At 40.6% G+C, this 20,451-nt stretch overlaps 1 protein-coding gene across 4 annotated transcripts in view; it reads left to right on the top strand.

Moving 5' to 3' along the window:
- The window catches only part of LOC122561234 (uncharacterized), a 297,608-nt gene that overhangs the window by 269,399 nt on the left and 7,758 nt on the right, over positions 1-20,451 (top strand). For 3 of the 4 annotated variants that reach the window (XM_087998832.1, XM_087998834.1, XM_087998833.1), the window contains 3 exons: positions 10,954-11,079; positions 12,765-12,942; positions 17,594-17,662. In XM_087998832.1, the coding sequence (XP_087854958.1) occupies positions 10,954-11,079; positions 12,765-12,942; positions 17,594-17,662 (373 nt within the window). Of the gene's footprint in view, positions 1-10,953; positions 11,080-12,764; positions 12,943-13,030; positions 13,279-17,593; positions 17,663-20,451 lie in introns of those variants that run through there. The other variant, XM_087998835.1, reaches the window with a different exon arrangement.

Genomic DNA, 20,451 nt, shown 5'->3' with positions numbered 1-20,451 from the left:
TGACCCTTGCAGAACACCACTGGTTACATACCTCCACAGAAAATCATGCCTCCACAATTACTCTCTGTTCTTCTATAACCAAGCCAATTTTGACTCCTCGTTGCTAACTCACCATGGATTTCATGCGATTTGATTTTCTGGATCAGCCTTCCATAAGGTTACCATGACCTTGTTAAATGCTTATGTAAATTCAGTGTAAACCACATTCACTGCTTTGCCCTCATCAATCACCTTCATGACTTTCTCAAAAAGCTCAATCACGTTTGTGAGACAAAGGACTGATGAAAATTTCTTCAGACTGTTTCCTTCACTGTAGGAATCCTAATCAGGACTGTTTGGAGAGCATCTGGAATCTCAGCAAAACACTCTGGATGAAAAGGGGAACTTTAGGATTACGTACTGTCAGATCAGACAGCATCTTTAGAATGATAGATAAAGCTGAAGAATTTTCTCGACTCTTATACAAAAGTGGAGCATTGTTCTCATGCTTCAGTACTTCTAAAGATTTTTTCTTTATGTATAGAGTCTCCTGTTGCTTGTATTCTTGGACAAACTCACCTGGCTGACTTTGTGTACTGCTGAATGAAATACCAAGGGTGACAGTTCCTTAAAGCTGAAAGTATTGGAACTTCCACCACTTCATCAGTGTGTAACACTTCTTGATTGGTGCTGCCAGTTAGAAAACCTGATATCATGACACATTGACATGAAGATATCTGATCTTTCTTGGCCCTGGACATGTTTCAGAGGAATCTTGATATACTTAATGAAGAACCGAAGAGTCAGATACGCAGGATCTATTTCTGGATATGACAAAAGGAAGTCTTATGGCAAATTGCAATTGGGTTCACCTTCTGGTTTGGAATTTCTGAAGAAGGAAGAGGCTCATATTCTTCCAAGACAATTTGAAAAGGATCATAATGCTGATGAAAGTTTTGGAAAAGCTTAGAAAGTTCCTCACAAAATGGCATCCAATCTTTTCAGCATGCGCCTTCAATAAGTGGAGGAAATTGTGGGAAACCCTCACAAAATGTCATTCAGATCCTCTTTAGAAAAAAACACTGCTGTTTCTGAAGATGCTGAAGTAAAACCTCTCGGATAGAGTGTCGGCTGTTCATAGCAATTCCTCACAGAATAGAATATTGTCATCCTCTTAGCTGAAGTCATCATCCAGTCAGAAATCATCTCAATAAAATGGGAAGCCTTATGGCATCTGTAGAAGACACAATTGCACACATGCCCACTGATTTAACAAGGGTTTGGTTTTTGAAATAACTCCACAGAGGGCGATATCCCGTCACCAAGTCACCCTTTATTTACACGTGGAAAGTCCTTGACACTGATCCAGCTCCCTCAGAGCCAGCTCTCCAGATTGTCAGGATGCCAGACATTACTATTTTTATCTGTCAGTCAGGGCTCCCTGATTGGACCAGGTTAACAGCCCCAGTCAGAGAACTCATATTCTATGAGGATCACTGGCTGACATTATTGCAATCACTATAGTTTGATTCTCTAAGATATAAGTAGGCTCTCTACAATCTTTAACATTGTAGACCAGCGCTGCTTAAAGCCAACATAGAGCTTAAAGCCTAATGCTGCCAAAGGCCTGGGCCTTGTCACGTGAGTTTAAAGATGCACCCACAGCACTGTTTTGCAGTAGGAGGTAAGACAGTGATGGTTGATCTTGAATCAAGGAAACATTTAATATTAAAGTTGTTGGCATTCAGAATGACTAACTAAGAATTCTGGTTGTGATTATCATGTATTCTTAAGGGGCTAGTAGCCTCAGTGTGTCCAAGGAAGTTTTTTTATTGTTAATTTTAAAGGTTGTGGGCATCGCTGGTTCAGCCAGCATTGATTACCCCTCCCTAATTGTTAAAAGTCAGTCACATCACTGTGGGCCTGGGGTCACAGGTAGGCCAGGCTAGGCAAGGTTAGCAGATTTCTTTTTGACAGTAGTTACTTAGATGTCAATAGGCTGGATTTGTTTTTGTTCTAGATTCTTACTGAATGCAAGTTTCACTGTCAGTCATGATGGGATTCAAACCCATATCCCCCGAACTTTAACCTTGCATTCTGAATTACTTGTTCAGTGATGTTACCACTCTGTCACCACCTCTGTCTGCTTCCTCACGTCAATCAGCCATCACGCTAATGTCTTTGGGAAATTTTCTGAGGATCCTCTTGCCTTGTAGTTCAATCTTGCTTCCTGGTTGCTCAATCTTGCCTTGTGAGCTTCCGCTTTATCTGAGGAAACACAGAGTTTACCTCAGATTGATATCTCTATCACTGTGACCATATTTGATTGTGTTCTTGTGTGTGTTCTTCAGCTCCTGATACAAATTCAGGCTAGATTTCACACTGTTAAATTTTATTTATTGTTAAACTGTACAAAGATAATAAGAGTACAGAGCAGCTCTGAACTGTATAGGATCCAGCATCTTAGTGTTACATTAACAAAGACCACTGTGGTCATGGTGGCATCAGTACTTACCTCAGAAGCTTCTCCACATTTTCATTAAGCCCTATCTTTACACTTTGGCAATCAACAAATGTAGTCCACTCAGAATTACATTGAGGAATGGAAGGTGAGGACCCTGAGGCAGACAGTCTGCATCACCTAACGTGGCAAACAGAGAGAGGATCGCTAGACAGGCAGACTACACCACTGAGAGAAGGTAAGAAAGGAATCCCATTGCTGGCTGTCAAAGATAGAGTTACATTTATTGGTACTGATTGGAAATGGTTTTTTACTATACTACAGGATAGGAAGTATTTGATGTCTGTATGGTAAATTGTTAAGGTCATTTCTATGCTTAAAATTTGCAAACTAGAGACTGAGCTGCAGACACTGCAATGCATCAGGAGGGATTATTTGTACCAGGAGGCAGTCATGCCATTCAGGATATGGTCAGAGAAAGGAGAATGTGACTGAGAGTGATGGATCCAGAGGGCAGAAGTGTCAACACCCAACATGTTTGAGGTTTCCTCAATCTGTTTGGATGAGAGTGGAGGCTGCAGGGTGGGTATGCAAACTGACCGTGGCAGCATGTACAGAAAGCCTTTCAAGTGGGGCAGCAACAAGGGATGAATTCATAGCAGGTGCAAGTACAATGAGAGGTGTTGACATTGTTCTCTGTTCAAAGAGCAAAAGTGCAGACAGCTATGTTGCCTGTCCAGTCAGGATTCAACATCTGCTCATGGGTGGAAAGGAATGTACAGTTGGAGAAGGAAGATCCAGTGGTCATGGTCCATGTAACTACCAACAACATAGAACTAGATAAGAGGTTCTGCATAGAAAGTATGAGGAGCTAGGCACTAAATTGTGAAGCAGAATATCAAAGTTTATAATAACTGGATTATTACCTGAGTCATATGAAAATTGGCATTGGGTATATAGAATTAGAGAAATGAATGCATGGCACAAAGATTGGTGCAGAAAATGTGAATTCCAGCTCATGGGCTACTGACACCAATACCTGGGAAAGTTAGGCAGTAATATGGGACAGTCTGTGCCTGAACTTTGCTGGGTTCAGTGTTCTTGTGAGCAAACCCTCAAGGACTGGGACCACAACTTTTTACAATTCACAGTCAATGACATAAATTAGGGCAGCAAAGACATGGTAGCTAAAGTTGCAGAAGATGCCAAAATAGCTAGGAAAATATGTTGCAAAGAAGTTATAAGGAAGTTGCTGGTGGATATACAAATAGTAGAATAAGTTGACAAAAAATCTAGTAAATGGGCTATAATGTGAAATAATATGTACTTCAATTTGATAGGAAGAATAAAATAGCAGAGTATTTTATAAACAGAGAATGACTAAAGAATTTAAAGGTGCAAAGTAATTTAGGTGTTCTGGTACATCAGTGACAAGAAGTTAGTATGCAGATACAGCCTGTAATTAAGGAGGCTAGTGGAATGTTTTCCTTTGTTACACAAGAAATTGATTATAGAAATAAGAATGTTCAGCTTCAGTTGTACATGGCATTACCTAGACCACATCTCACTGTATGCAATTTTGGCCTCTTTATTTAAGGAAGAATGTAAATGTTTTGAAAGCAGTTCAGAGGAGAGTTATTAGACTGATACCTGGAATGAGTGGGCTGCCTTCTGAGGATAGGTTACACAGGCTGGGCTTGTTTCCACTGGAGTTCGGAAAAGTGAGGAGTAATTTGATTGAAACGTGTAAGATCCTAAAATGGTCTTGACAGAGTGATTTTGGAAAGGATGATTCCTCTTTTGTGTCGGTTCAGCACAAGGAAACATTGTTTTAAAATTTTTAATCACCTTTTCAGGGCAGAAATGAGGAGAATGTTTTTCTATCAAAGGGTCATGTGATTGTAGAACTCTCTGCTTCAGAAGGTGATGGAAGCAGGTCATTGAATATGTTAATATCAAGCTGGATAGATTCTTGTTAAGCAGAGGAATCAAGAGTTATTGAGAGTAGATAGGAATGTGGAATTGAAAACACAAACAAGATCAATTATGATCTTGTTGAATGTCGGCTCAGACTTGAGGGGCCAAATGGTGTATTTCTAGTCCTCTTTCATATGCTCTCTGATCTTGGTTGCTGATAAGATAACATTGACTCTTTCAGCGATCTTCATTCAACTTCCTGTAATGCAGCATCACCAGACCCCAAGCTCACCATTGCTTTGGGATTGTAAAGTCACTGTGTATTCTCAGATACTCTTATTATCCCTGACATGACTGTTTGTGGGCATTATTAGTGAGTTATCATTTCTCTTTCTTTTTTCAGATTTTTTTTCTTTTTTGCCTTCCCTCCTTCACAAGTTCCTTTCTAATTTGTACAACATGATGATACATCAATATATTTTATTTTGTGCTATTCTATGACTTCGTAATATTCCTTGATGCTCAGAACAGTGTGCTCCTGTGTACATAAGACCAAGTCCTTAATGCTTCAGATCTTTTGTTTCATATCAAGTGAAAGGTTGTTTTTCTCTTTGTTACCAAACAAGGGACATCAAAATGTAGGATAGAGGATGCACATCACTGTACTGTGCACTGATCAACAGGGACAACCTAGCTCCTATAAAAGTGCATTGATGCAGGGAGTTAATAGTCAACGTGACCTCAATTTTAGGAGTAAAGTTCTGAAGTGCGATCCCTAAAGTGCGATAGTGATCAGTGACTTTTATCCCTCAAGTCCAGTGGATCATTGGATAAAGATGCCTTTAAGTTAACCTTCTCAGTTCCAAAGTAACAAACTGTTGTTTATTCCTATCAGAAGCTTCTGATCGATGAGGAAGGTATTTTTCTGCAGTGTGGGTTCTTTTTCTTGGAAAACACTTTCTCAATGCTTTTATACCCTCTTGATCTGACCTTTATGCAGGAGAACAAAAGGACGATGCACAGCAGTTCTGGAAATATTCCAACAAAACTTTCTGTGTCCATCCAGGATCAGGTCAGGAGCAGCACCAAGTATATAGACACACACACACACACACACAAACACAAATGATCTACCAGTCTGGTGAAGCCACATCACAGGATGACATGTATGCTCGACAGAGGAAGCTGCATGCCGTAGACAGAGCTAATTGATTTCACAGTTATGAATCAGGTCAAGTTTTACAGTCCTGTCATGTCATGTTGTGACCATTGTTGGAAAATTAAAAGACTAACTGGAGAAGAAGGCTCCACAAACATTCCTTTCTCAATGATAGTATAGCCCAGCATATGAGTACAAGAGGACTTTTTGCAACCATGTTTAGGCAGAAATGCTGAATGGATGATCCATCTTGGCCACTTCCTTTGTCACCCATGACAGACCTACAGAGTTTCTTAAGCAAGTCTGTGTTTGTAAACCTGTAGCTAAATTGTTAGACCAAACGACCATACGACATAGGAGTGGAAGTAAGGCCATTCGGCTCATCGAGTCCACTCTGCCATTCAATCATGGCTGATGGGCATTTCAACTCCACTTACTCGCATTCTCCCCGTAGCCCTTAATTTCTTGTGACATCAAGAATTTATCAATCTCTGCCTTGAAGACATTTAGCTTTCCGGACTCCACTGCACTCCGCGGCAATGAATTCCACAGGCCCACCACTCTCTAGCTGAAGAATGTCTCCGCATTTCTGTTCTGAATTTACCCCCTCTAATTCTAAGGCTGTGTCCACGTGTCCTAGTCTCCTCGCCTAACGGAAACAATTTCCTAGCGTCCACCCTTTCCAAGCCGTGTATTATCTTGTAAGTTTCCATTAGATCTCCCCTTAATCTTCTAAACTCCAATGAATACAATCCCAGGATCCTCAGCCGTTCCTCATATGTTAGACCTACCATTCCAGGGATCACCCATGTGAATCTCCACTGGACACGCTCCAGTGCCAGTATGTCCTTCCTAAGGTGTGGGGACCAAAACTGGACACAGTACTCCAAATGGGGCCTAACCAAAACTTTATAAATTCTCAGTAGCACAACGGTGCTTTTACATTCCAACCCTCTTGAGATAAATGACAACATTGCATTCGCTTTCTTAATCATGGACTCAACCTGCATGTTTACCTTTAAAGAATCCTCAACTAGCACTCCCAGATCCCTTTGTACTTTGGCTTTATGAATTTTCTCACCATTTAGAAAGTAGTCCACGCTTGTATTCTTTTTTCCAAAGTGCAAGACCTCGCATTTGCTCACATTGAATTCCGTCAGCCATTTCCTGGACCATTCTTCTGTCTAGATCCTTCTGCAGCCTCCCCACTTCCTCAGTACTACCTGCCTGTCCACCTAACTTTGTATTATCAGCAAACTTCGCTAGAATGCCCCCAGTCCCTTCATCCAGATCATTAATATATAATGTGAACAGCTGCGGCCCCAACACTGAACCGTGCAGGACACCGCTTGTCACCAGCTGCCATTCCGAAAAAGAACCTTTTATCCCAACTCTCTGCCTTCTGTCAGACAGCCAATCCTCAATCCATACCAGTAGTTCACCTCGAACACCATGGGCCCTCAGCTTACTCAGCAGCCTCCAGCGTGGCACCTTATCAAAGGCTTTTTGGAAGTCTAGATAGATCACATCCACTGGGTTTCCCTGGTTTAACCTACTTGTCACCTCTTCAAAGAATTCCAACAGGTTTGTCAGGCACGACCTCCCCTTACTAAATCCATGTTGACTTGTTCTAATCCAACCCTTCTCTTCCAAGAATTTAGAAACCTCATTCTTAATGATGGATTCTAGAATTTTACCAACAACCGAGGTTAGGCTAATTGGCCTATAATTTTCCATATTTTTTTCTTTATCCTTTCTTGAACAAGGGGGTCATAACAGCGATCTTCCAATCATCCGGGATTTTCCCTGACTCCAATGACTTTTGAAAGATCTCACCCAACGCCTCCACTATTTCCTCAGCCACCTCCTTTAGAATTCTAGGATGTAGCCCATCAGGGCCAGGAGATTTATCAATTTTAAGATCTTTTAGCTTTTCTAGCACTTTCTCTTTTGTAATGGCAACCATACTCAACTCAGCCCCCTGACTCCCTTTAATTGTTGGGATATTACTCATGCCTTCCACTGTGAAGACTGACGCAAAGTTCTCCTACTATTTCCTTATCTCCCAACACTAGGCTTCCAGCATCAGTTTGAAGTGGCCCAATGTCTACTTTTGCCTGTCGTTTGTTTCTTATGTGTTGAAAGAAACTTTTGCTATCATTTCTAATATTACTGGCTAGCCTACCTTCATATTTGATCCTCTCCTTCCTTATTTCTCTCTTTGTTATCCTCTGTTTGTTTTTGTAGCCTTCCCAATCTTCTGATTTCCCAATGCTCTTAACCACTTTATAGGATCTCTCTTTTTTTTAATACATTTCCTGACTTCCTTTGTCAGCCATGGCTGTCTAATCCCTCCCTGGATAATCTTTCTTTTCTTGGGGATGAACCTCTGTACAGTGTCCTAATTATACCCACAAACTCCTGCCATTTTTGTTCTACTGTCTTCCCCGCTAGGCTCTGCTTCCAGTCTATTTTCGTCAGTTCCTCTCTCATGCCCTCATAATTAGTGGGCGGCACGATGGTACAGTGGTTAGCACTGCTGCCTCATAGAATCAGAGACCCGGGTTCAATTCCCGCCTCAGGCGACTGACTGTGTGGAGTTTGCACGTTGTCCCCCGTGTCTGTGTGGGTTTCCTCCGGGTGCTCCGGTTTCCTCCCATAGTCCAAAGATGTGCAGGTCAGGTGAATTGGCCATGCTAAATTGCCCATAGTGTTAGGTAAGGGGTATGGGTGGGTTGCGCTTCGGTGGGATGGTGTGGACTTGTTGGGCCGAAGGGCCTGTTTCCACACTGTAAGTAATCTAATCTAATCTAATTACCATTATTTAACTGTAACACCATTACACCCGATTTTGCCTTCTCTCTTTCAAACTGCATACTGAACTCTACCATATTATGATCATTGCTTCCTAAGTGTTCCCTTACTTTAAGATTTTTTATAAAGTCTGGTTCATTACATAACACTAGGTCCAGAATAACCTGCTCCCTTGTGGGCTCCAAGACAATCTGTTCCAAAAGGCCATCCTGTAAGCATTCCATGAATTTCCTTTCTTTGGATCCACTGGCAACATTATTTACCCAGTCCACCTGCATATTGAAGTCTCCCATGATCACCGTGACCTTGCCTTTCTGACATGCCTTCTCTATTTCCCGGTACATGTTGCGCCCCTGGTCCTGACCACTGTTAGGTTCGCATAGCCATGACATGTACCCAACAATATGGAAAATGGCCCAGATGTGTCTCTCCACAAAAATGTCGATGCAATATGCAATAATTATCATCCAACAATTTACTCTCAATCATCAGCAGTGTGATGGAAAATTTATCGCAAGCGCTGGCAAGTGAAACTTAGCTGCTAGTAATCTGCTCATTGATACTTAAATTGCATTCCATCTGGACCACTCAACTCCCAGCCTCATTACAACCTTGGTCCAAATATGGAAAAAGGTACTAAATTCTAGAGGTGAAGTGAGACTGATTGCTCTTGATACCAAGGTCACATTTAGAGAATGTGGAACAAGAAGCCCCAGTAAAATTGAAGTCAATGAGAAATCAGGGAGAATCTCTATTGAAGTAAAGAGGTTTGCACCTATCACAAAGTAAGTGGCTGTGGTTGTTGGGGACCTATCATTTTAGCCTCAGGACATTACTCCTTCATTCCGCAGAGCAGAATCTGAGCTTAACCATCTTCCATCCACTGCTTCATCACCTTCCCTATATTTGGAGGTCAGATAGTCGAAACGATCACTGAGGATTGCAGTGTTCATTATCATTCATGGTTCCTCAGATAATGAAGCAATCCAGAGTCTAACCACCTTCCTTTGACATACATTGCCATCAACATTCTGCAAGTCTCCACTGACATAATTGGATAAGCCACATGAGTACTTGAGTTTCTTGTCAAAAGCTTGGTATTCTGAAGTAAGTCATCTCCTGATTCCACAAGGCCTTTTGACCATCTGCAAGACACACATTAGACATGTCATGGAATAAGTGGTTGGATAAGTCCTGCTCTAACATATAAGAACCCAACACCATCTAGAACAATACAGCAAGCTTTGTTAGGCATCTGTCCACCTACCTCAAATATTCACCTCCATAACTATAAGTGCACAGTGGTTGGTGTACATATTCTTTACAAGATGAGCTGTAGCAAATCACCAACGCTATTTCTATGGCACCTTCTTGGCTTCTGCTTCTACCACTACAGTATTACCCAATATATTCATCACGTGGTGAATCGATGCTGTTCATTCTTAGATCCACGTAATATTTAGCAGTGTTAAAGTTTAACTTGCTCTGTTAACAGCTTAACCACAATTTGACGTTATTCTCTAATTAAGCAAGAAGGACTTAACCACGTTATTGTGCTCCAAATTGGACAGGCTGTGTCTCCATGTGTCAGAATATAGTTCCATTGATAGGTTTCTAGTGACCTTGAAGATAAAAGGCAATTTGCTCAATGAACAAAGTGTGTTTTGTCACATTCTTGTTCTTTCTGGGTGTCTCTCATTGACAAATATTTACATCTACAAGACCAATCTGAAGAATACTATGAAATCAATATTTGGAAGGACAGTGAACTATTGCTTTCGAAATTTTCTTGGAAGAAATTGAGTACACAATGGTTGCTATCTAAAGAACTTGGTTTTGTTTAGCTGGAGCTGGCAATTTATTGAGGTGTGCAAATGACAGACAGCACTGCATGGTTGCCACTGAAATGGAAAATTGTGGCAACTTGGAACACTGTTGGCAACATTCAGATGTGTTCAGCCTTCATCTTAATGGGTGTGTTAAAATGAATGACTGAAAGGGTTAGGGTGCCTTTGGTGTTTAAAGAACGATTGCTGGCGGTTTGCTACGACAAAGGTCTATGAAATGTCTCGATGCTGTTTTCAGAAATGGTAAGCAACAGATCATAAGCAATGTCAGAGCACAGAGTCAATATGTAGAGTTATGTTAATTCTTTACCCAGCCCAATTACCTGATATATAAATTTTAATTAAATGCAATTTATTCTTGAAGAAATTTATAAACTGAAGCATGCTGTTAGAAACCAAAATCTTCAGTTAGCAGATTGTCACCTCTTTGCATTGTGAAACAGTTGGACTGCAAAATGCTTTTAAAACTGATCTCCTCCTGCCTCTGATAGTGAGTGCATCGATCTTCAATGTATGATGTTCAAATGCACTTTATTTACGATTGCAACCACCACTACAGCCACCCCTCCACACAGTTTCAATCAGCTGGCCACTTGTTCTCAAATGTGAAATGAGTGGCCAGCAATTGCAAAGCACCCCATTGCGACAGTTGAGATAGCTGTTCGAATGTAAGAAACACATTGGAGAAAATAAAGTGTCCCCAACCCACAACCTTATTCATCCTTGTTATTATTTCTTTTGTTAGTTAACTTGAAGTATTGACTCATATCTTATAGGATGATGAAATTGAGACAATATTGATGAGCTATCGGGGTTTCAATGAGAAACGTGTTTCAAAAACACTTGTGATGGAATATATTCTGAAACTCATCTTAACAAATTCTGAACCACTATTTAAAGAGGTAAGGACAGAACAGATGTATACAAACTGTGCAATCCTCAGAACTGTCTCGAAAATGCTCTGTGCATTTAGAGTGTGATTGAAGAGAATATAGATTCATCACACAAAACAGCTACAAGGAATTCTATTCCAGAGTTTTATAAATCTGGCATGCACATTGTATGTCAAAGATCAGGCAGCTTTGTGCAATATTTACATGTTAGCAAAGCATTCCAAATGTACTTCTCAACAAAAAGACCTTTATAATCGAAATAATTCTACAACTTTGAATAATACTGTTCTTAAATATTCTGGCTTGCTGTTTGCTCATATATTTCAAACTTAACTTATAAAATATAAGATTATTTTTATGAACAGCACACTTCAATATTAAAAATAGAATGTTTCTATCTATATCACAGCCTTGATCTCCCCTCCCCTACTGCACTTAATGCATATTTGAATAAAGCGTTTGTGGTGCATTGCCAATCCGTGTGGTTAGTAGATGGACTGAAATGGAGAAAACAAAGGTTTTAATTCCTTGTGGTTGGCTCTGCTGATACATGCGTAATTGAGCAGATTCCTTGGCTATCATAGTAAAGGCTGCAGACCTCATCCCAATCTTTGGGATTTGTAGTTACTTGCATGACTGGAGGAAGGTGACTCATATCCTCAATGGAAAATTAACAGTACCCTCCCTGCTCTACCCTTGCAAAACAGACTGATTGACACCTACTCTCCAGAGCCCAATCGCATCAAAAGATCTGGCTTCAAAAGAAGCCACACAATTTCCAGACTTTGGACAACAGAGGGAGTCTGAAGATGGGATTGTAGATTGTAAGGGCAGGAGGATTGAGGATGCGATTTTAAGAAAGGAACAATGGTAGCAGTTTTGAATGAGAGGGGGACAGTAACTGAGGAGAGGGATCCACAATGGAAAATCCACAGTGGGCCAGGAAGGAAAGTTAGAAAGCTAGCCATTGAAGGTGGAGAAGGCAGGATTCAAATATGGAATTGTTTGCCTCTCCCAATTCATACCTCTGATGAAATCTGGCCCCTAATAATCAATGGCTCTATTAATGTTAAAAATGAGGCAACAGCTGGATCTTCATGAATAGATGTTTATGGTGGTGAGCTTGTACACTTGTTTGAAGCTCTGTTTTCTTACATCTGACAGTGTAATAGAGCCAGCAATATAAAGTGGATTTGGTGGATTAACATCACTCTAAGTGGGTATGGGTCTGAAAAGACTGCTAACTGTCTAAATGACTGATAACTCCACTATTAAAGATTTATTAGACAGAATTAATTTGGTCTGAGAAAATTTCAGTTTTTGGGAGGGAAGAGTCAAAAAAAATTTAATACTGTATCATTGGCAGAGAGGCTGGCAGATTCTGAAGGTCAGGCAGAGCAAAGGATTGTGAAGAGCCTATCTTAACTGCTAAACTACCAGACCACCCCAGATTATTTTGTTCAGCTTGGTTTAATAATTAACCCATGCACTATTGAAGAATTTTAGCACATTCAGAGAGACTAGATTCCAAAGCCAACACAGAATGGGTTGAAGCAAAAGAATGACTCTCAGATTAAATGCCACTTAAGCAGTTTTAACATCTTCACTGAATAGAGTGATTTTTGTTTTACTTTTACACGTTAAGCTCTAATGGGATTCACTTATTCTTTGAATATTACCTGTATGTTCCTCAGTGTGAAGCCAATCTCCAACAGCATTCTGAGACTGAACCTGGTTATCTAACAAGCACAGAATTTGCACTGGCCTTTGAAAAATTTGCTCCACAGTGCAAAACAAAACTGAACCAGGTCTTGGTTGAACAATCCATTACTGCAAAGCAAAGTGCCTTTATTTCTTTATCAAGTGCAGCACGTATCCTATGAAATGAATTGCAAATATCTTGTAACTTGAAATAGCTAAATAATAAAATAACACCTATACTGGATTGTTAACTTTACAGATCTTTCAACTTTACATCTGTCTTTTGGGGAAGAAAAATAGAGTTGTTCAATTAATTGGTCTCAACTCTCTATATCAAGATATTTGACTGCCAACTTCCCAAGCATTGTCTAGTAAAAGATTTTTGGTGTTCAGATTAATTAATGTACAACTGTCTCACTGTTGGGAAATATTTCTTAATTATGACAACAACTATATCTTCTGGACGCCCATGTTTATCTTAAGTGATATGGTAGGAAGTTCTGTAGTCCAATTTGAAATATCTGTACATTAATGTCTCTTTACTGCAAAACCACAGTTATTTTTAAAATCAGTATTAAATGGTCATTGAACTGATTAACTAATAATGAGAATTGGTGGCTATTTAATATCTCGAACTACTGCTGGGCTGAGGTGGCGATTTTGAATACTGGTACGTGGTTCCTACTGGTAAGTATGTGTGTGCAAGTCTCAGGTGAGAACCAAATCTTCACTTTGTTTTGATAGGGTTAGGATTAGCCTTATCTTACCTCAGCTAATGCAACATGCATTACAGTTCTCAGTGATGGTGTACATGTTTTTTGCGTGGTGATGATCGTAAAAGATACCGCAGAACTGGTATAGTGCAGAAGCAAGATGTTTTGTTTCCCTAAAATGTTGAGATAAATAGGAATGAGCTACAGCCTTTTTACAACTTAGGAAAAGCTCTAAATCCTCTTTGCACTCTCAAATGCAAAGGCAGAAACTCATTTGCACAAGACTTTTCGGGTCATAACATGAACATATTAACAGAAGAACCAGAGGCCCATTAAAATTCATAGAGGCGTGATGCCAGCAGTTACACTGGACTGAAGGCTGAGCTGAACTTCTGGGATCATTGGGAAGAGGTTTCCAGGAACAGACCTTCAAAACTGGAGGTACATCCAGTCTTTCCGAACTCAGACTCACCCCAAACTTTCCCCACTACCACCACCACCCCGGTCAGAAGCAGCAGTAAAGTTTGCTGGCTGGCTCCAACCTGAAAAAGGAATGGATCATTGTCTCAAAAGAGCCCATGACAAAATTAAGCACCACCACCATCACTACAAAGTAGAATTAGATAAACTAGCGGGTCTCAAGGCAAAAAGTCCCCAAGCCCTGATGGCTTCAATCCTAAATTACTACAAGAGGTAGATTCAGAGATATTGGATGTAATTTTGGAGAAGTACCATTGGATTGGAAAACTGCCAATGTGACACCCCTATTTAAAAAGGAAGGGAGGCAAAAACACAGGTAACTATTGTTACCATCTAACATCTATTGTTGGGAAAGTATTGGAATCAATTACTAAGGAGGTAATAGCAGAGAATTTGGACCATCACAATCTAATCCAGCAAAGTCAGCAAGGCTTCATAAAAGGGAAATCATGTCCGATTAATTTATTAGAGTTTGTCAAGGAGGTTTCAACACAATGAAACGAGGGAACCAGATGTGTTGTGTTTGGACTTTTCGAAGGTGTTTGACAAACCACCTCACAAAAGCTTAAGTCATAAGACAAGAGCTGATGGTACTGATGGTAGTATACTGGTGTGTATTGGAATTGACACATGGACAGGCAACATTAAGTTGGGATGAGGGGTTCCTTTTCAAGTTGGTGACCCATGACCAGTGGGGTTCCCCAGGGATAAGTGGTGGGAGCACAACTGATTACAACATATATTCATGACTTGAGGAAAGGAAGTAAATGTACTGAAGTCAAATTTGTTGATGACACAAAGATAGATGGAAAGGCAGTTTGAAAGAGGGAAACAATCAGTTCACAGAGAGAAATGGATAGGTTACATAAATGGGAAAAATGTTGGCAAATGGAGTATAATGTGGGGAAATGAAAAGTTGATCATTTTGGAAGGGAGAGCAAAAGAACAGGATATTATTTAAATGGAGAAAAACTGCAGAAAGCTGCAACACAAAGGGACTTGGGAATACTTACAAAACACAAAGCTAGCACACAGGTATAGCAGGAAGTGAGGAAGACTAATGGAATATTGGCCCTTAATTCAAGGGGGCTGGAGTATAAGAGTAGGGAAGTCTTGCTGCAACTGTTCAAGGTTCTGGTGAGATCAAGCTGGAGTACTGAGAGCAGTTTTGGTCCCTGTAAAGAAAGACATAATTTCATTGGAGGCAGTTCAGAGAAGGTTCACTAGGATGAGAGGATGTTTCCTCTCATGGGAGAGTCAAAAGCCAGAGGGCATGGTCTTAGAATTAAAAGCGGACAATTTAAGACTGAGATGAGGAAGAATTTCTTCCTTAAAGAGAAGAGTCTTTAGAACGCCTTGCTACAGAGAGTTATGGGGTCAGAATGCCTGTGTACATTTAAGGCTGAGATAGATAGATTCTTGATCAGTAAGGAAATCAAGGATTATGGGGAAAAACACAGGGTATGAGGAATGTCAAATCAGCCATGATCCTATTGAATGGCAGAGAAGGCTTGAGACGCCGAATGGCCTACTCCAATTCCTATTTTTTATGGTCTTCAGAGCCATTTTAAAATATTTTTGCGAAGAATAGATGACTCTCCCTGTTTCTGATCTTCAGAATTCCTGGGCCAAGTTTCTCACCTTGAGCCCTAACCCCATGATATGGAACATACTTGCTCATCACAAGAATGAATGCCTTGTCTAATTTGGCATTCTTGCTGTTAACCATATGCCAGGACAGTTTGAATCCTAGAATTTAGTAGTTCTGAGCCTATGACGTTTGTTTTTTGGAATGGAGGAAAACTACTGCAAATCTGGGATCTAAGACTACCCTGGAGCTAGCAAATTCTGGTCTCAGTGGAGTTAATATGATTTCTCTGCACTTCTAGCTGTATTCAAACATAAAGTGCAAGTAACTTTGAGACCAGACTCTTTATGTTCCTTGACAGCACTCATCTCCCCATGAGGTACTCACATTTACCTTAACATCAAGGATTGGAGCATATCACATTTATTAATAAGTAGAAATCCCTTCCCCAAGAATTAACTGTGGAACCAACCAAAATTCTGCCAACAATCTGCTTCCTCACTTGTATTTGTGTATAAGATATAATATCCAAAAGAAGATTTCTGAGCCACGGTGGCTCAGTGGTTAGCACTGCTGCCTCACAGCACCAGGGATCCGGGTTTGATTCCACTCTTGGATGACTGTCTGTGTGGAGTTTGCACATTCTCGCTGTGTCTGCATGGGTTTACACCAGGTACTCTGGGTTTCCTCCCACAGTCCAAAGATGTGTAGATTAGGTGGATTGGCCATGCTAAATTTCCCATAGTGTCCAGGGATGTGCAGGTTAAGTGGATTAGCAATGGGAAATATGGGGTTAAAGGTAAGGGGGATGGATCTGAGGGGGATGCTCTTCAAAGAGTCAGTGTGGACTCAATGGGCCGAATGGCCTGTTTTCACACTGTAGGGATTCTATGATTCTAAACCATTACACACTTTAGCTTGCAGCTGTTGTGGGTATGTTCACCGAGCTTAACTTCTGTCATAGTGATAAGGAACAGATGGTAGAATTGCCCTTCTCACAGACAGTTTGGGATGGCCTCCAAATACTGGTCTTACCACTGATGTCCACATCCCAAGAAAATGTCAAAATAAATTGATTTTCATACAGATGAAGCTAAGGTATTCACATTAGTGCTCATTAAGTAACATAAGTTAATGAATTCAAGTAATAAGAAAGTCCATCATGGTCAGTTTAAGATTCTCCATTCCAAAGTGTGGTTTAATATATTTATAGCTCTCTCAAAAATAAGTTCCTGGCTAGATTCCCTAAATAATAAGTCAAGATCCAAATTATCTTGGACTCAACATGAAAATCATCAACTTAGACTAAAATCCCATGTGCAAATGGAAACACTCCAAATAGTTTAATGCAGTTGGTATTCACAGAAATAACTAAACAAAGATAAGACACTTGCACTCCCTATCATAAGACTTATCTGAAAAGACAAAAAAAACTTCAAATGGTGAGATCAAAAGCACACTCCTAAATATTGGAAAGCTGAAGTAAAAACAATTTGAAATATTGAAAATATGCCATGGATCAATGATTGTCTGAAGGAGAAAGCTACGTTAGAGTCAGAACTAACATGCTACAAGTAGAGAAAGCTTTCTAAGCTCTGGAGCAGCTGATGGTTTCCCCATGTGGTGGACATCTGGAAATGAAAGGGCTCTTAATAGGGTCTTTCAGCGTGCAAATCAGTTGCTCACCTCTTGGAACTGGCACACCACTTCCAATCCCACCGCTAGGAAAATGCCTCAGTGGTGGGAACACTTCAGGAGCCATTCTGCACCTCTCCACTATAATGTCCTTGCACACCCCCATCCCCCCAAGATCTCGCTGCTCCCACCTGAGTACTAGTAAATTCTGGTCTTCAAGACTTCTTACATGGTCATTGCTTTCACAACAGCAAATTCATGGGTTCCTTTACTGCCTCACTTTGGCTCTGCAGGCAAGGCCAAGAATAACCTCCTTAAGTTTAAAGGCTTTTTATTTGTAAGTGTATATTTAATATTGAAGTATGTTCTTTCCTGAACATTTAATTTTCTTAACATGGCTTACCAGAGATTACAGCATACTTGATGTTGCTGCAGCAAATGGATCTGCACAAAGAACATCTACAGATTACACCAGGTAAGGGAAGGACTAGTTTATTTTTGGCAGGGAGAAGATACGATTGTGCTCTATGCATCTTAATTATCAGATTTTTCCCTTCTGTGGTATTTTTCCAGAAGACTACTCTTGAAACCTTGTAGTATTCGCCACTCTACTGTATGTGGTACTGAGTAAGGGTCTTTAAGGTAGCTTGCTGACACCAATCCTTATTTGTCATTGTTTTAGCTTTGGCTTATCCACTCGTCAGTGGTAAAGCATAAAACTCTTCAGAGTATTTACAGAAGAGGCACAATCAATCAGTCTAGAATCAGTGGTGGGGAAACTATTGGAAGCAATTCTGAGGAACAGAATTAATCTGCAGTTGGAGATACTGGGATTAATCAAGAAGAGGGCATGGTTTTGTTTGGGGGATGCCATACCTCTCTAACTTGCTAGAAATTTTCAGAGAGCTCACCAGGTGCATAGATGAGGGAAATATGGTCTACTTAGACTTCAGCAAGGCTTTTGATAAAGTCCCCCATGGGAGACCAACAGTGAAGGTAAGAGCCCTTGGGACCAAAGGAAATTTGGCTAATTGGATCCTAAATTGACTGAGTGGAAGAAAGCATAAGGTGATTTTCAAGGGGTGCTTCTGTGCCTGGGAGCTTGTGTCTGAGTGAGGTTCTGCAGGAATCAGTGTTGACAGTGCTGTTTGTGGTATGTATAAATGAGTCAGACTTGAATGTAAGAGAGTTTATCAGTAAAATCACAAGAAAATTATTGGGATGCTAAATAATCAGGAGGATGGCCTTAGATTACAGGAGTATATAGATGGGCTAGCCAGAAAGGCTGATTAGTGGCAAATAGAGTTTGATCCGAATAAATATGAAGTGATGCACTTAGGCAGGACAAGCAAGGCAAGGGAATTCATTATGAAGAATAGGATCCTGCGAAGCATGGAGGATCAGGGGCACATTGATGTGCATGGCCACCAGTCCCGGGATGTAGTGGGGCAGGTAGATAGAGGTGGTTAAGAAGACATGCGATATTTGCCTTTATTAGCCCAGGCACAGAGTTTAAGAGCAGGGTGGTTATACTGGAACTGAAGAAAAAGTTGGTTAGGCCATAGCTGGAGTATTGAGTGCAGTGCTGGAATCCACACTATAGAAGGGATGTGGTAGCACTGGAGAGAGTGCGGAGGAGACTGAGGGAGGACATGATTGAGATATATAAAGTTTTGAGGGGCAGAGACAGAGTAGACAGGAAGGAACTTTTCCCCTTGATGGAGGGATCAGTGACTGGGAGATATACATTGAAGGTAAGCGGCAGGAGATTTAGAGGGGATGTGAGGAATACTGTTTTCACTCAGAGGTTGGTGAGAATCTGGAATTCGCTGCTTATAAGGGTGGTAGAGGCAGAAAACCTCATAACATTTAAGAAGTATTACACTTGCAATGCCAAGGCATATAAGGCTATGGACCAAGGGTTGGAAAATGGGATTGGAATAGTTAGGTGGCTGTTTTTGAACATGGCAATGCACTGCAGGGCTCTTTTCTATGCTATAGACCTCTATGACTCTAGGCACTGTTCTGAGAACCCAAGAAGATTTCTTGCATCCTAGAAGTAAGTACAAATGCATTTGGCCAGGCATAATTACTAGGGTGAACACACAGATGCTGGAGAAACTCAGCAGGTCTGGCAGCATATGTGGCCAGAAAGCGATTTAAGGTTTTGACTCTGGCATCACTCTTGTTCAGTTCTGAAAAAGAATCATACCAGTCTTGAAGCATTAACCTTCTTTCTCTCCACAGATGCTGCCACACCTACTGTGTTTCTCTAGCATTCTTGGTGTTTTTGTTTTCAGATTTCCAGTGTCTGCAATATTTTGCTTTCATAATTACTGGGACCATAAGCGGTTAGCTCAGATACATCTGCTGCCTCCTAGAGTCAAACTCCTTATACCACCACACAGACTGTGTGACATCAGTAGAATTGGTGGAGCTAACGTAGCATGAGCGTTAACCCCTTCAGAACTATTAGTTTATAAAATACCCTCCTCTTCAGAAGCAATTGCAGGTAATTTTGCCCTTGGATAATAGTGCAAACATGGTGATATTGATTCAGTTGCCTGTTTTATGCATTCTCCAAAATGAAAATGAAAATCCATTGAGCAATATCATCGGCGTTGTCATCCGTTTTTATAGAATCACTATGATTCCCATAGAATATTATCAGGGTACATTTTCACAGATGTTAACAGATATCCAAAGTCTTCAAATTCCTCATGTGATTCTAGAATTGCTGGATGTAACCAGAAAGAGCATCGTCATGGATCACCATACCATTGTAATCCATACAGACCTTCCACTTGGCTCATGAGATAATCTGTAATGAAACTCTCCTTATTAAATTATTGTGAGCAGAGGTAACAGCACAAATGTCATTCTCAGAAACAGTAGAACACATTCTCAAAGTAAAAGTCACTATAGTCTTACAAGACCATCAAAGAGAGAGACAACTGGCGGTTGTTTAACCTGAGGGTTACCACGTCTCAGGCGAGTTGAGACGTTGAGGAGGTGTGTCATTCTTGGTAACCTCAGCTGGAGTGGGAATTGAACCTGCACTGTTAGCGTCACTCATCATCCCAAACCAGTTATCAGCCAACTGATCTAGCTGACCCCTAATCTCATAGTGCAAGGAAATATTAATAGGAAACTGGACAGTTCAGATAGAAACAATTCTTATTGTATAGTATAGAAATATAAGGTGGGATTTTCCTCTCCATCAAGGTAGTGAGATAAGTGGCAGAAATGGAAAATAATCAAATA

The sequence above is a fragment of the Chiloscyllium plagiosum genome, unplaced genomic scaffold, assembly GCF_037043375.1.
Source record: "Chiloscyllium plagiosum isolate Xiang-an unplaced genomic scaffold, Cpla_swu_hap1 HiC_scaffold_22, whole genome shotgun sequence".
Lineage (NCBI taxonomy): Eukaryota > Metazoa > Chordata > Chondrichthyes > Orectolobiformes > Hemiscylliidae > Chiloscyllium > Chiloscyllium plagiosum.
The sequence above is the reverse complement of the archived record's forward strand: the minus strand, read 5'-3'. Positions and strand labels throughout refer to the sequence as shown.